Below are 17,298 nucleotides of genomic sequence, written 5' to 3'. Positions count from 1 at the left end.
TATTCATACTGGGAAGCTGTATAAGTGTACAGATTGTGGAACGACTTTTACAACAGAGGGTCATCTGAAAAGACATCAGAAGATCCATACTGGTGAAAAGCTGTATCAATGTCCATGTGGCAAGTCCTTCAGTGAACGGGATTGTCTTAAGAAACACCAGAGAATCCATACTGGAGAAAAGCCATATCAGTGTTCTACATGCGGGAAGAGTTTTAGAACCAGTGGGAAGCTTACTATCCATAAGAGAATCCATACTGGAGAAAGGCCATATCAGTGCTCAGAATGTGATAAGACTTTTACTCAGGGGAGTAATCTCAAGAGACACCAGAGAATGCACAGTGAGGAGCAACAATAGTGTTCAGAGTGTGGGAAAGACTTTTGTCAGGATACAGAGGAATAGGGCTCCCACAAGTTATGGAATTTCTGGAATATCTATTCCAAGGAATTGTATCATGTTTAGGGCAAAGTCATGGAATATCAGGGGATTTAGAATTTAGAGTTTAGAATTTACTTGCCCAAATACATTCATGCAAATATATTCCCACGCTGAATTGGTGTACATCAGGTTATTCTCTTTACTGCCTGCAACATCATTCAGCATGACCAGTTTGGTGGTGGCTAAGTGATGGTCTGGGGAGGCACACGCTTGGAGGGATCCACAGACCTCTGTGGGCAAGACAACGGCACCCTCACTGCTCTTAGGTATCAGGATGAACTGTTCTGACTCTGTACTGATGCAGTGGGCCTTGGGTTTCTCCTGGTGCACAACGATAGCCACATGTGGTGAGATTATGCAGGCAGTTCCTGGAGGATGAAGGAATTGATACCATGGGGTGCCTCTCAACATGCCTCCTCGATCCTCGATGCTCGATCCTCGAGGGGCGTTCCCACTGATCTATAACTAACACTGGATAGACTATCCCATTGTTTCCTCCCCATCATTCTTTATGTAGATCAGTGAGGATCGAGGCATCGAGGAGCGAGGGAGGACGTATAAACGCTGCATGAAATGCACCCATGGACTGTCCCCCACACTTCCCTGACATAAATGCGATAGAACACCTCTCGGACATTATTTTTTGATCCATCCAACACCCTCCTTTCATTCCGAAACACATTAAACAGTCCATATCAGCGTAGATATCCAGCATGATGTATCTGATGTGTTTTCAAAGTGTTCCTTTAATTTTTTTGAGCAGTGTATTATTGAATGCTATGTGACTGCTCTTAAATCATTGGTTGCTATGTTGTATTATTCATTGTAGATTTTGTTCATTCAGGGAAAAGTTTCACATTTGACTTAGTGAGAACCCTGGAGACAAATCAGCCCTGGGGTGGTATATTCCTTCATTCTATAGTATTGTGCCTTGGGTGGTACATTCATTCGTTCTATAGTACTGTGCCTGGGGTGGGGGTGGTACATTCCTTCGTTCTATAGTACTGTGCCTTGGGTGGTACATTCCTTCGTTCTATAGTACTGTGCCTGGGGTGGGGGTGGTACATTCCTTCGTTCTATAGAACTGTGCCTGGGGTGGTACATTCCTTCGTTCTATAGTACTGTGCCTGGGGTGGTAGTGGTACATTCCTTCGTTCTATAGTGTTGTGCCTGGGATGGTACATTCCTTCGTTCTATAGTACTGTGCCTGGGGTGGTACATTCCTTCGTTCTATAGTACTGGGGTGGGTGGTACATTCCTTCGTTCTATAGTACTGGGGTGGGTGGTAGTGGTACATTCCTTCGTTCTATAGTACTGTGCCTGGGGTGGTAGTGGTACATTCCTTTGCTCTATAGTACTGTGCCACCACAACTTGCACAAAAGTTAGAGTAGCTGCGCCTCAATGTTGCATGGCAACCAATCATATGGAGGAAATACATTTCTTGGCGGAAGAATGATAAAGGAGGTCTGGGGCCTTTTCAGGCACTTTGAGGCAGTCAGCTATACCTTGATATTTTTAAGTTTTTCATCTAAAAACATCTATGCAAAAGTGGCACATATGATTATATTCTATTTTTTGTATATAGTTTTTTATTTTGTCAAAGGAAACATACATGTTTAAATAATAATAATAATAATAATAATAATAATAATAATAATAATAATAAAAACAAAATCATACTACTAATAATAATAATTTTAATTTTAAAAAAATTATAATAATAAATACAAAAAAAATGTGAAATACAACCTCCGTGTACGTGTACAAGTGTGAATAAATGGAGGAAAAAAAACTCACTCACTCACTCACTCACTCACTCACTCTCGTAGTTGCTCTCACACTCTCTCGCACACTCTCTCTCACACACACTTAAACAATAAACAAAATACTGGCTTTGTTACTTCTATATCAACAACTATATCAGACCATTTACCCCCCCCCCCTCCTTCCCTCCCCATTCCCTTTCCTTCATTCAATATATCTCACTAAGTTCTACTCTACTAATCTGATAAAGATCCCATCTTTTTTTAAAAACATTATCCTTTTTAACTATATTATGGGTTACCTTCTCCATTTCATACATTTCTTCTATATTTTCCATCCATTTACTTATCCTAGGTGGTTCAAGTTTTTTCCAGTTTTTGGTTATTTGCTTAAGAGCTGTTATTCTCAGGACCCAGAATATGTATAAATGTTCTTTTTCCAATGTTTGGGGTTGTATGCCTAGCAGTATGTTGTTTTCCTTTATAGCACCCACTTTTTTCAGTATTTGTTTTGTTATAAGTAGGACATTTTTCCAGTAAGCTTGTATTTTCTCACATGCATAGAATACATGAACATGATCTGCATTATTTGTCCCACATTCTCTCCAACATTTAGTGCTTGTCTGAGTGTATTTTAGAGTTTGTTTGTGTGTTCTAAAATATCTGATATTTATCTTCCAAGCATTCCCGCCAATATGAAGATCTTGTGTAAGTCCTTATATCTTTAAAACTCTGCTCCCATTCTTTTTCAGATAGGGGCATCAATGGTTATATTCTAGAGGTCCTCCACAATAATTATATGAGAGTGAAGTGGACAATTAAATTACTTTTTTTTATTATAATTCAGTGTAAACACAACTATTTAAAACACAAAGACTATAAATATATCGAGCTACAACTTTTAAAGTTTGAATCTTGAAAACAACAGTGTTGGCTCTATATAGGTAAAAAGAACATTTAAAAATGTTATGTAGTTTTACTACAAATTGAGACTAAATGTGTCACTTAGTGAGTGTCTCTTTCAAATGCAAATTAAGTTGAATGGGCTTTTTGAATGAGCCTTCTGCAGGGGAGAGGCCTGAAATCCTAGGATTTTCTTTTATTGTTTTTACAAAGTGCCATTGATACATTCTTTTTTAAAAAACATATACACTATATTGCCAAAAGTATTGGGTCACCTGTCTTGACCCCCATATGAACTTCAGTCACATCCTCTTCTTAATCCATAGGGTTTGATATGATGTTGGTCCACCAATATAACCTATATGCCTTGTGTACTTGTTCGGGTGTAGTAAAGGACTAAAGCAACAAACAACAATATGATGGCCTAGCCATGCTAAAAAACATGCAAGCATTCGTTTAATATGCCTCTTTGTGGAAGAGTGGGATACATTTTGAATGCTTTGTCTCTTACTTTCTGTATTTTTTAACTCCTCAATCTGTACTAATAAAAATGAAAAAATGGTAAATGCTGAACTGTTGCTTTACTTATCTGAGTTCCACCCTAGCGGCAGCAAGTGTAATTTGATGATTTAGTAGTGCTATCCTTTTCAGTTTTTAAGTAATGGTGGGATAATACATATTTTATCCGGCTCCAACAGCTTTCAGACTCGCATATTTTTCTCCATAGACAGTAAAATCATTTTTTCAGCTATTCTGAGTAGCCTTTAAAATGAAACACTGTTGCTATGTAGGAACACCCCCCTCCTCCCCCCACCACCCCACAACATTCAAAATCAATTGTAGGCACCATATTACTATGAAGCATAGTTATGTTAATATGAAAGATTGGACTCTTGGGAATCCAAAAGTGGCTTTTTTTTTTTTTTTAAATGTACAATCTGTAGTGCTCTACATTGTAAGATTAATCATACCTTCATACTATGTCTTAATTAAATATCAATAATCAAAAAAGCCCTCCTCCCCCTCTTCTGCTTTTGGTGCCACCCTGACATCTGGCTGCAGTGTAGCTGCACTACAACAAGTAGATGCAACATATTAGGTACAGAAATATTCACAATAATCCATAGAAATGTTATCTTCATGTTTTATCCAAAATGAGTTATTCAGATGTATAGTCTAGCTTATATACAACCATTGATCCAACAAAGTAAATGCAAAAATAGATGCTTTTGTGTAACTATTCCATATTTTGTGTAGTCACTCTGTATCAGAACACCTGACATACAATCCAAAAAGTCTACAGGAAACCTCAGAGTGTCACCTTTAGAGTGTCATCTGAGACCAAGATTATGCTTCTACACAAAGGGGTTCATGTGCCGTAAGCATTTGATTGTCAGTATGCATTTTGGATAGCTAAAAGTCCCATGGGGAGTTTCCATAGGCTTTCTGAAAAACGCATGAGCATACCTTGGCAAATAATGGTCTACAGCACTCTTATTTCATGTTATATTGATCTACTTTTGCACACAGCTTCACAATACCTGGTTCTAGGGCCGGGTTGTGTTTCCTAGAAGCTCAGAGGGACCTAGAGGGCTGATATGTGGTCAGATCAGAGATGCTTGCAATCCGCCAGGAAGAACAAAACTGTATTCTAGCCTCTGTGGCCCTGTGTCAGTACATTACATAGTTATTCTGATTGTCTCTACTGAAGCCTCTGTGTCTTAGCTTTCCAGAGAGGTCAATCATTTGATGGTAGGCCAAACTGGATGGGAGCTGTGGCCTCAAGAGTAGGAACAGTAAAGTTGTGAACTTTGACAAAAAAAAGAGGCAGAACAAAATTGACACCCCCCTACCCCCGTAAAACTGGCTGTAACTTGGAAAGTACCGATCTTAGCACAAAAACATTTTACAGGGTGTCTCCTGGGTAACAGGAACATGTGGTATTTTTTCCAGATTTTTTATGAGACGCAAGTGTGCGCGCTCTGGTTGAACTGATGTGGAATGACCCTGTGGCAAGTTAGCTCTTGGGTAGCAAAGATCAAAGTGTGCCGTCTTCACCTACCGAAGATCACAGCATCCACTAGACGGCAGTGGACAAAACTGTGTAGCGAAAAACGTCTGCATTTTCAATGTCATCATCCCCGCGAGAGTTTAACAGGTGCCATAATTGAAAATCCCCATGTTATTTTCCCCATAGAAAACATCTCAAGGTACCGGATCTCTTTATTTGGGCAAAGATGGTAGCTTTCTTTGTAGGCGAACTTCAGAGGTCTATTGTTGTTTGAATCAAACAGTCGCTTCGGTGCTACGTCACATCTATGAAATCCTGCCTCGCCGATCCGATTGGTTCATGAATTTTTGCTATCCTTGAAGGAGTTTGCATTGCCCTCACCTCGATCCCAGATCCTTGTGTGGAGCTAAGTAGACAGTTGTTTATTTGGGGGGTCTATTGTTGTCATTTAAAAGGTCACAATAGCAGTTGGTTGACAAGGTTGGTGTGACCAAAGGCTTGGGTCATGATTAAAACAAATTATGATTTCTACTACAACGTAGCGTGAACAGTTATGAAATTTGGCACACTGATTGGGGAAAGTCACAAGGTTCATTTCACCAAGCTTCATGTCTGCCTCTCAAGTGCTCTAGCGCCACGAGTGGGTTATATTTGGCATTACATCCATGTGCTTAGTATTTTAACCACTGGCTAGATTTTGAACATTGAGGCAGAGAACGTCTAATAAGGGGAGAAGGACCACTCGCTGAAAACTTCCGCATGGTACTGCAACTAGAGGGCGATCGCGAGCAAGTGGAGAATGAATGGAGGTGAATGGAGTTTCTCCTAAAATCCACTTTTCTCTGGATACAATTTCTTGCGTAGAAATCGGAATATTGCATGTGAAAGGGGGGTCAAGGAAAATACACACGGTGGAGTGTTAGATTTTTTAAGTCCCTTAATTGCTCTAAAAAGCCTTTCAAACGTGTCAATGACGTCATTCATTAGCAGGGTGCTAGTGTGTTATGGGCAACAACCTGTGAAAAAACAAAGGGCCATAAGTAATTGTTCATTCAACTTTCGCTTCCAGTACTGTTTTATTGGGTGACCGTACCAATAAGACAGTACTGGAAAAGGACTGTAGGATTGAGACACAAAGATCTTCTTCCGGAGGAGAAGAAGACTTCACACCAATAGAAATTAAACAGTAAAACGATTCTGATTCTGGAGAATATGGCCGTGATGACTCCTCAACTAGAAGTTAGATGCTTACAAGTTTGTATTTGTAAGGTTGCATTAGAAAAACATTGATTGATTTGATGAGTTTATGACGTTGTGGTGTTATGTGGGCAGCTGTGGTGTACTGGTTAGCGCATCGGGCTTGTAACCGGAGGGTTGCCGGTTCGATCCCCGACCAGTCCACCACAGCTGAAGTGCCCTTGAGCAAGGCACCTAACCCCTCACTGCTCCCCGAGCGCCGCTGGTTGGGCAGGCAGCTCACTGCTCTGGGTTGTGTGATTCACCTCACTGTTTGTTCACTGTGTGCTGTGTGTTCACTAATTCGGTTAAATTGGGTTAAATGCAGAGAACTGAATTTCCCTCGCGGGATCAAAAAAGTATATATTCTATTCTATTCTATTCTATATTCTTTACATCATGTTTTATGTTTCCTCTGCTCTTGACTTAAAGGTAAACTATGCAACGTTTTTCAGTTAATCCATTTGTTCCATACTGTTATATATGATTAAATGAGTCACTACCGGTCGAATGGTGTTTTTTTCGGCCGCCCTAGTGGTCTGTAGCGGTAGAACCACGCTTGCAACTTCAGGAGACCTCGGGCACGCACCCATGCTCTACTCCAGGAAGTGTCATGTAAAGTCTCATGAAAAGGCACGGCAGACTGACCGATTGAGCTATATTTTGTAAAATATACTCGCTAGAGCTGTAGGGGAAGCTCTGCAGAGAAATATGCAAGCATAAAATGAGCGAAAAGTGAAAGCGAAACCGGTTATGAAATCGCCCATCCTGCATAGTATACCTCTAATTCATCTGTGCCTGTGTTGGCATTCACAAACTATCTCTAGCTAGACACTGCTTTCATGTGTTTCATCTTCTTATATTGTAGTAGTTGAAAGGAGCACAAATGAGAAGAGTTTCAAGAGCGCTTCAGATCTCAACCCACATCAGACAGGACACACTGGACAAAAGCCATATCGGTTCACTACAGGTGGGACGAGTTTAAGAACCAACGAAGAGCTTATTGTCCACCAGAGAATGCGTACTGGAGAAAAGCCATATCGGTGTCCAGATTGTGGGAAGACTTTTAGTTGTTCTGGTCATCTCAAAACACATCTGATGGTCCATAATGGACAAACGTGTGCTACCTGTCAGTGTTCTACATGTGGGAAGGGATTCAAAACCATAAGATCCCTTACTATCCATCAGACAATACATACTGGAGAAAAGCCATATCAGTGCACTTCATGCGAGAAGAGATTCAGAACCAGTGGAGAGCTTGCGCTCCATCAGAGAACACATACTGGAGAAAGGCCACATCAGTGTTCAGAGTGTGGAAATACTTTTTCTCAGGCATGTGATCTCAAGAAACATCTGATGATCCATACTGGACAAAGGCCATATCAATGCTCAGATTGTGGAAAGACTTTTTCTCTGGCATGTCATCTCAAGAAACATCTGATGGTCCATACTGGAGAAAAGCCACACCACTGTTCTACATGTTGGAAATGTTTCAGATTCAAAGGAGAGCTTACTGTCCATCAGAGAACACATACAGGGGAAAAGCCATATCAGTGTTCAGAGTGCGGAAAGACTTTCATAGAGGCGGGTAGTCTCAAGAAACACCAGAGGATCCATACTGGAGAAAGGCCATACCAGTGTTCAGATTGTGAAAAGACTTTTACAGATCCGAGTCAACTCAAGAAACACCAGATGATCCATACTGGGGAAAAGCCACACCAGTGTTCAGACTGTGGAAAGACTTTTACTCTGGCGATTACTCTCAAGATACACCAGATGATCCATACTGGGGAAAAGCCACATCAGTGCACTTCATGTGAGAAGAGATTCAGAACCAGTGGAGAGCTCACTATCCATCAGAGAACACACACAGGAGAAAAGCCATATCAGTGTTCAGAGTGTGGAAAGATCAACGTAGTAACCGCTTTAGAAAAGCAATAAGCCACTCGAGTCCGTGCTTTATACTGTATAATCGAACAGCTAAGGGGTTTAAGGCACTCTGCTTCTTGTCGTAGCTGTTCGATTTTACAGTATGAAGCGCGGCCTCGCAGGGCTTATTGCTTAAGTATGCTTCAGCAGGATAAGCAGGAGGTGTGTGGAGTAATCCTTTGGGAGGTTTGACGCTATAGAGCATCTTTCTCACTGTACAGTGTACAGCATAGCATGTTAGTCTTATTTTTTGTTGAAAAAATAATAAATAATTGTGTAACGCATTTCTTTTTTTTTTGCATTTAAGACAAATAGTCTTATTTTGAGAAAAAAGTATATAACCTTTCTTGATAAAGACTTACCAGCTTAGATCAAGCTCAATTTAACTAGTAACAAGGTGTGGACATACTTTGCAAATCATCTCAGCAAAATAACTTGATTATCAAAGAAACATGATTATGTTCCTTATTTAAGATTGAGACCACATGCACAACTTCTCAATTTATAAATCTTAAGAAATTACTTTTACCCCTTTTATTGTCATGGAAATATGAGAATCATGCTTTGCCCATCAAAAAGTGAGAATATTAAAAGCAGCGACAATTTCAAAAGCCCATAAGTCTTACCTGCACTTTGGCTCCAATCACAAGTTAGCTTATCCAAAAGATGCACCCGATCATTGGTCTGATTGGTTGAAGGATTATCCAAGCGTACGGAATCATAATTTGAACGATGCCAATAGAGCTTGAATTGAAATTCTCAAAACTATCTGTTCAATCTTCAGATTATTGTGTCACTTGTGCACATCAAAAAAGCAGTTTCTCATTCCTTTGATCAAGTTGCAAATGTGTTGGTACATCCAAGCAAATCATCATGTGCAATTTTCAGCTAAATAGTCTCACCCCCCACGACATTTAGGCAGTAGTTCATAGTATAAGTAATTACTTGCAAAATGGTTGAACATGTTGTCATATGAAAATGTGTGGCCCAAAAGACAGGAACATCAGGAGGTGTAGGATATCTGCACTGTAATTCATACAACACTGCATTTACAGTTATCCCTAATGAGATTGTTTTATGGTCAAATTTCTACTTTATTTCATTGTTTTCCTTTATACTACGCAGTGCTGTCTTTTCCTTTCTGTGGCACAATGACAGGGTCTGTCAACAAATTACTGTAAAACACAGTAAAAAGCGTAAATGTGAATTTTGTCGATCAAACTCCCACATACACTAAGGAGTAACCTACAATTTACAAAAAATGTCATACAAATATTAGCCATATCAGAACATCCCGCCAGAGTACACTGTTATACTGACAACATGACTAAGCCATTTGACTGTCTTATCTGTATACGATGACACAAGGACTTGACATTCTGATGCAGTGACATGTTCATTGACACAAATATTTGGTTTTAGAGAACTCCCTCTGCACAGTCCTGAGTGTCTCTCGGTCCCCCTCCTTAAAAGCTCTTTTTTTTCTCGTTGAGCAGTCCTTTTAGTTCACTAGTGACCCAAGGCTTGTTATTTGCAAAGCACCTCACTGTCTTTGTGGCAGAGAGGGTTAAGTGAAGAGGGCTGACACAACTGATTGTTATTTTCCTCCTCAAACATTTTAGGAGTTCTTCAGAAGATCCAGTCGAATGAAAGAGGGGACGCTGAGGAAAATCAAAAGACAGAGGGATGTCCCAATGGCTCCCAGTGCAGGAAGACATTATTACAGCAACAGAAATCACTGCAGCCATGTGGTCCCATTGGAAAGCAACATGAATGTTCTCAGTGCTTCAAGACCTTTGCTACTCCTCAGGCTCTCCGCATTCATCAAAAACGTCACACAGGAGAAAAGCCACATTCGTGTTCACACTGTGGGAAGGCTTTCATTACAAAGGTTGAGCTCAGGTTACATGATATGGTCCATACTGAAGAAAAGCCCCATTCGTGTTCACACTGTGGAAAGGCTTTCAAGAGAAAGTATTGCCTCAGGATACATGAGAGGATCCATACTGGAAAAAAGCCCCATCAGTGTTCAGTTTGTGGAAAGACTTTTACTCAGGCAGGTAATCTCAAGACACATCTGATGATCCATACTGGAGAAAAACCATATCCGTGTTCAGATTGTGGAAAGACTTTTTCTGGTGCGGGTGATCTGAAGAGACACCAAAGGATCCATACTGGACAAAAGCCATATCAGTGTTCAGATTGTGGAAAGACTTTTTCTCGGTCGTATCATTTCAAAACACATCTGATGATCCATACTGGAGAAAGGCCATATCAGTGTGCTACATGTGGGAAGAGTTTCAAAACCAGTGGAGCGCTTATTGTCCATGACAGAATACATACTGGAGAAAAGCCATATCACTGTTCACATTGTGGAAAGACATTTACTGAGGCAGGTTCTCTCAAAAAACATCAGACGATCCATACTGGAGCAAAGCCATATCACTGTGCTACATGTGGGAAGGATTTCAAAACCAGTAGAGTGCTTAATGTTCATAAAAGAATACATACTGGAGTTAAACCATATCAGTGTTCAGATTGTGGAAAGACTTTTACTCGGGCAGATAGTCTGAAGGGACACCAGAGGATCCATACTGGGGAAAAGCCATATCAATGTTCAGATTGTGGAAAGACTTTTGCTCAGGCAAGTCATCTGAAGATACATCAGATGAGCCATACTGGGGAAAAGCCATATCAGTGTCCTACATGTGGAAAGGGTTTCAAAACCAGTAGAGTGCTTACTGATCATCAGAGCATACATTCTGGAGTAAAGCCATATGAGTGCTCATATTGTGGAAAGACTTTTGCTTATGTGAGTAATCTGAAGACACACAAGAGGATCCATACTGGACAAAAGCCATATCAGTGTGCTACATGTGGAAAGGGTTTCAAAACCAGTACAGAACTTACTGTCCATCAGAGAACACATACTGGAGAAAAGCCATATCACTGTTCATATTGTGGAAAGACTTTTACTCAGGCAGGTCACCTCAAAACACATCAGATGATCCATACTGAACAAAAGCCATATCATTGTGCTACATGAAGGGTTTCAAAACCAGTAGAGAGCTTAATGTTCATCAAAGATTACATACTGGAGTTAAACCATAGCAGTGTTCAGAGTGTGGAAAGACTTTTATTTGTGAATCTCAAATGAAGAGACAGCAGAAAGTGCATACTGAGTATACATCTCATTACTGTGCGTTCAGACCAAGAGCGACTTGAGCTTCCAAAATCGCTCTGGACGCCCTGTCAAGGACGCCGTGGGAAGCTTGGATGCTTTGGCCGCTCTGACGTAGTAGCATTCTATGTTTGTTGCTGGTCGTTTGGTCGCTGAACCGCGTCATAGCTCATTACCATAAAGTTAAACCACTTTCAACTTTCTCTAGTCGCTCAAGACGCCTAAAACGCAACGCCGACGGATTGGTCCCTGCTGGCAGCTGAGAGAAGCCGGCTTCCATTGAAAATGAATGACTTCCGGAATCTTTGGAAGCTCAAGTCGCCCGCGGTGTGAACGCACAGTTACTGTTCAGATTATGATGAGACTTTTACTGAAGTGAGTAATCTCAAGGCACATCAGAAGATCCATGCTTGGTAGTCCTTGGGTAGAATGTCTTTATTTATTAAATGTCATGAAATGGTGTGTAATTTCCTGGTACATCAGAGGATCCTTTCAGCGAAGAGACCATGGCTCTGTTGAAACGGAAGGCAGCTGCCTACTGCCTCCCTCCCTAAGTAGAGAGCTCTCTCACTAGACATGACTTCAGGTTAAATGCGTCGTTTAAAAATGAGCGTAGCACTCTAGAATCTTTGGTTAACACTACGATATGACGTTAGCAAAAGCCAGAGTGTGGAAAGACTTATAGATGTTCATTTAACCTGAAGTCACACCAGAAAACCCATGCTCGGTAATCCTCGTGTAGGAAGCCTTTTGTTATTCAATGTCATTAAATGGTGTGTAATTTCCTGGTACATCAGAAGATCCATTCAGCGGAGAGTCCATATCTGTGTTCTCAGTTTGGAAAAAAACATTTTCTCTGGTTTCATCTCTCAAGACACCAGTGGCTCAGTCTCTGTGGGGTTTTTATCTGCATGTACATTATGATGGCTGATGGTGAATTCCAATGTAGTTATGAATCAGTTCCTGTTTGCTGTAGTGATATTAGTGCGGACAATAAAAACGTTTAAGATGATACTGTTTTTATTTCTGTTGTGTTCTTCAATCCCATCATCAAAACCACACAAATGTGAGTGCCATTAGTCTGAACAATTAAATGCACATTTAGCCAATGTTGGCAGGAATGTTGTAACTGGAATGGCAACAGATTGTGGTAATGATTCCCATGTGTATTCATTCAATTCAATTCAATTCAAAAAACTTTATTTATCCCCGAGGGGCAATTTCTCCATGCAGGCATAGCGACACATTGACGCACAACATATAAGACAAACAAGACAAGACAAGACAAGGGGAGAACAGGACAAACAAGGGTGTGTGTGTATGTGTGGGTCCAGTTGACACATCTGATGGTCCTCAGGTGAGCAGGGCCATAGCTTAACCTGCAGAAAAGCCTTTGCAGATGCCTTTGTCCAAAGCGACATACAAATAAATAACAATACAAACTAAATTAACAGTGAACAATTACAAAATAGGGAGAATAGCAATATTATCAACAAAACAATAATTTTAAGCACTAACCTCATGAGAAATAAAACAATGAATGAGAATAGCAGTCAAATAAGTCACTCAATTAATTATATAATAACAATAACTATAGCATGGTATGGCTAAATTTAAGGACAATAGCAAAATAAATGTCAAATTCTATCAATGGACAAATTATAACAAAACAATACTATTATACAAACCATAACACATAACAAACGCTCAAAAGACTAAGTGCATATTAAACAAATATGCCTTTAAAGGAATAGTTCGGAATTTTGGACATAGGACCTCATTTCCAACTTTACCGAGGTGATATAGGTCGGTGGAGACCGTTTTTATTGTGTTTAACCCCTTCCTTCAGTTGCAGCGTTCCCCTTTGCTAACGCTGGTTCTGAGCTAACGCATTTCAACGGTAACATCAGTCTGACATCAACGACAGTCTTACTCACTCCACATCACACCCGAGACAAGTCAATTAAAACGTTAGACTATCGATATACATGTCCGTGTCGATAGAATAATTTTAGAAATAAAACTAACCTTGCAACTCAATGATTTATTACATTCTGAGGGACTAGTTTCTCAATATCAATCCGCCACTGCCATACAGGGAACAAAGTAGGCTATTGCAATGCGATGCAAGGTTAGTTTTATTTCTAACATTATTCTATCAACACAGGCATGTGCATCGATAGTCTGACGTTATAATTTATTTGTTTCGGGTGTTCTGTGGAGTGTTTTCAGTGGTAGGCTGGATGTTACCGTTGACTTGCGCTATCTCGACACCAGGTTAGCACGAGATGAACGCTGCAACTCAAGGAAGGGCAGAAATTCGCTGAAAATGGTCTTCACCGACCTATATCATCCCGACTAAGTTGGAAACGAGGTCCTATGTCCAAAATTCCGAACTATTCCTTTAAGACCCCTCTTAAAAGATCCAAAACTGTTGCTGTACTCTGTGATACAGTCAGTCATGGAGTTGATGTCATTTCAATGGGGTTCACAGAGCACATCCCAGTCTGTGACCAGCCGTGGTGTACTGGTTAGCGCATCGGGCTTGTAACCGGAGGGTTGCCGGTTCGATCCCCAACCAGTCCACCACGGCTGAAGTGCCCTTGAGCAAGGCACCTAACCCCTCACTGCTCCCCGAGCGCCGCTGGTTGGGCAGGCAGCTCACTGCTCTGGGTTGTGTGATTCACCTCACTGTGTGTTCACTGTGTGCTGTGTGTTCACTAATTCGGTGAAATTGGGTTAAATGCAGAGAACTGAATTTCCCTCACGGGATCAAAAAAGTATATATTCTATTCTATTCTATTCTATTCTATTCTATTATTCAAAGCACGCCTGCAGCTGTTTTACGGCCTCCGCTGACCCAACGCCTCACAGTCCCTGTGGTCACTGGCTGCCTCTGCACAAGTGGTGTAAAGGTGGGAGGTTGTGGTCAGATCTGCCCGGGGGGTCGGGGAAGGGGAGCGGAACCAGAGAGGGTTAAAGCGGAGCGAGAGGCGCAAACGTTCGACCATTTCCGCGTTCTGTGTTCGCAAAGGGAAGGGGGGCCGAAATCCTCCTTTAAGCAGACCTAGAAAGTAATGTTACATTCGAACTGAACTGCTTGCCAATCTGACAGAGATCGATATCCCACTATTGACGTCTTTGCGACACGCCTCTTAAAGCAGACAGGAACTGTTCGAATTGTGCTTCCATAGAGATGCATTATGTTGCTCTATCTTGTCAGTAATGAAGGATCTTTAGCGGAACTATAGGCATCTTTCACATGTGCATGTAATAAGTCTAATGTTTTATATAATTTCTAAACACTTTTACCCAGAGTCCACAATAAGTGACAAAACAAACTTGTTCATTGTTGTACGCGCAGGAATTGAGACCGTGTTGTAATTATGTTTTCATATTACAGGAATTGTTCAAAGGATCACACGTGGGAAGAGTTTAAGTGTTGTCTCAGATCTCGACCCACATCGGACAACACCTACTGGACGAAAGCCACATCAGTGTTCTCAGTGTGGAGAGGCATTTGGTAAAACATCTCTTCTTAGGAGACACGAGAGGATCCATACTGGAGAAAAGCCATATCAGTGTGCTACATGTGGAAAAAGCTTCAGAAGGAAAGGAGAACACACTCTTCATAAGAAAACACATACTGGGGAAAAGCCATATCAGTGTTCAGATTGTGGGAAGACTTTTACTCAGGTGAGTAGTCTCAAGACACACCAGGTGATCCATACTGGAGAAAAGCCATATCAGTGCTCAGATTGTGGAAAGACTTTTCGTCGGGTGAATGATGTCAAGACACACCAGATGATCCATACTGGGGAAAAGCCGTATCACTGCACTACATGTGGGAAAAGCTTCAGAACGACAAGACAGCTCACTCTCCATCAGAGAACACATACTGGAGAAAAGCCATATCAGTGCACTACATGTGGGAAGAGTTTCAAAACCAATAGAGAGCTCACTCTCCATCAGAGAACACATACTGGAGAAAAGCCATATCAGTGCTCAGAATGTGGAAAGACTTTTCGTCGGGTGAATGATGTCAAGACACACCAGATGGTCCATACTGGAGAAAAGCCATATCACTGCACTACATGTGGGAAGAGATTCAAAACCAGTAGAGAGCTCACTTTGCATACAAGAACACATACTGGAGAAAAGCCGTATCAGTGCACTACATGTGGGAAAAGCTTCAGAACGACAAGACAGCTCACTCTCCATCAGAGAACACATACTGGAGAAAAGCCATATCAGTGCACTACATGTGGGAAGAGTTTCAAAACCAATAGAGAGCTCACTCTCCATCAAAGAACACATACTGGAGAAAAGCCATATCAGTGCTCAGAATGTGGAAAGACTTATGCTCAGGTGAGTAATCTTAAGACACACCAGATGGTCCATACTGGAGAAAAGCCATATCACTGCACTACATGTGGGAAGAGATTCAAAACCAGTAGAGAGCTCACTTTGCATACAAGAACACATACTGGAGAAAAGCCGTATCAGTGCACTACATGTGGGAAAAGCTTCAGAACGGCAGGAGATCTCACTGTTCATCAGAGAACACATACTGGAGAAAAGCCATATCAGTGCTCAGATTGTGGAAAGACTTTTACTAATACAAGTAATCTCAAGGTACACCAGATGATCCATACAGGGGAAAAGCCATATCACTGCTCTACATGTGGGAAGAGATTCATAGACAGTGCAAATCTCACTATGCATACGAGAACACATACTGGAGAAAAGCCATATCAGTGCACTACATGTGGGAAGAGATTCAGAGGCAAAAGACACCTCACTCTCCATAAGATAATACATACTGGAGAAAAGCCATATCAGTGTTCAGATTGTGGAAAGACTTTTAATCAGGTGGGTAATCTCAAGAGACACCAAAGGATCCATACTGGAGAAAGGCCATATCAGTGTTCTCAGTGTGGGAAGTCTTTTACTAGTGTGAGTTATCTTAAGACACACCAGATGATCCATACTGGGGAAAAGCCATATCAGTGCACTACATGTGGGAAGAGATTCAAAACCAATACAGAGCTCACTGTCCACAAGAGAACACATACCGGAGAAAAGCCATATCGGTGCTCAGATTGTGGAAAGACTTTTACTAATGTGAGTAATCTTGAGGTACATCAGAGGATCCATACTGGAGTAAGGCCATATCAGTGCTCAGAATGTGGAAAGACTTTTACTACTGTGAGAAATCTCAAAATACACCAGATGACCCATACAGGGGAAAAGCCATATCACTGCACTACATGTGGTAAGAGATTCAAAACCAATAGAGAGCTCACTATCCATAAGATAACACATACTGGGGAAAAGCCTACCAGTGTTCAGATTATGGAAAGACTTTTAATCAGGTGAGTATTCTCAAGAGACACCAGATGATCCATTCTGGAGAAAGGCCAAATCAGTGTTCTCAGTGTGGGAAGTCTTTTACTAGTGTGAGTTCTCTTAAGAGACACCAGATGATCCACACTGGGGAAAAGCCATATCAGTGCACTACATGTGGGAAGAGATTCAGAAGAGAAGGACATCTCACTCTCCACAAGAGAACACATACTGGAGAAAAGCCATATCGGTGCTCAGATTGTGGAAAGACTTTTACTAATGTGAGTAATCTCAAGATACACCAGATGATCCATACTGGGGAAAGCCATATCACTGCACTACGTGTGGGAAAACATACATAAGTAATATGGAGCTCACTATCCATATGAGAACACATACTGGGGAAAAGCCATACCAGTGTTCAGATTGTGAAAAGACTTTTACAGATGCGAGTAATCTCAAGAGACACCAGAGGATCCATACAGGGGAAAA

General features: G+C 41.1%; 1 protein-coding gene across 1 annotated transcript in view; it reads left to right on the top strand.

Moving 5' to 3' along the window:
* LOC134082315 (zinc finger protein 208-like) overlaps positions 1 to 17,236 on the top strand; it is a 35,354-nt gene extending 18,118 nt beyond the window's left edge. The window contains 6 exon segments of the mRNA XM_062537966.1: positions 125 to 308; positions 6,156 to 6,160; positions 7,608 to 8,267; positions 10,249 to 11,308; positions 14,954 to 16,795; positions 16,798 to 17,236. Of these exon segments, the coding sequence (XP_062393950.1) occupies positions 125 to 308; positions 6,156 to 6,160; positions 7,608 to 8,267; positions 10,249 to 11,308; positions 14,954 to 16,795; positions 16,798 to 17,168 (4,122 nt within the window). The 3' untranslated portion in view covers positions 17,169 to 17,236.
* Positions 17,237 to 17,298: the final 62 nt, after the last annotated feature.

The sequence above is a fragment of the Sardina pilchardus genome, chromosome 1 (assembly GCF_963854185.1).
Source record: "Sardina pilchardus chromosome 1, fSarPil1.1, whole genome shotgun sequence".
NCBI classification, from domain to species: domain Eukaryota; kingdom Metazoa; phylum Chordata; class Actinopteri; order Clupeiformes; family Clupeidae; genus Sardina; species Sardina pilchardus.
The sequence above is the reverse complement of the archived record's forward strand: the minus strand, read 5'-3'. Positions and strand labels throughout refer to the sequence as shown.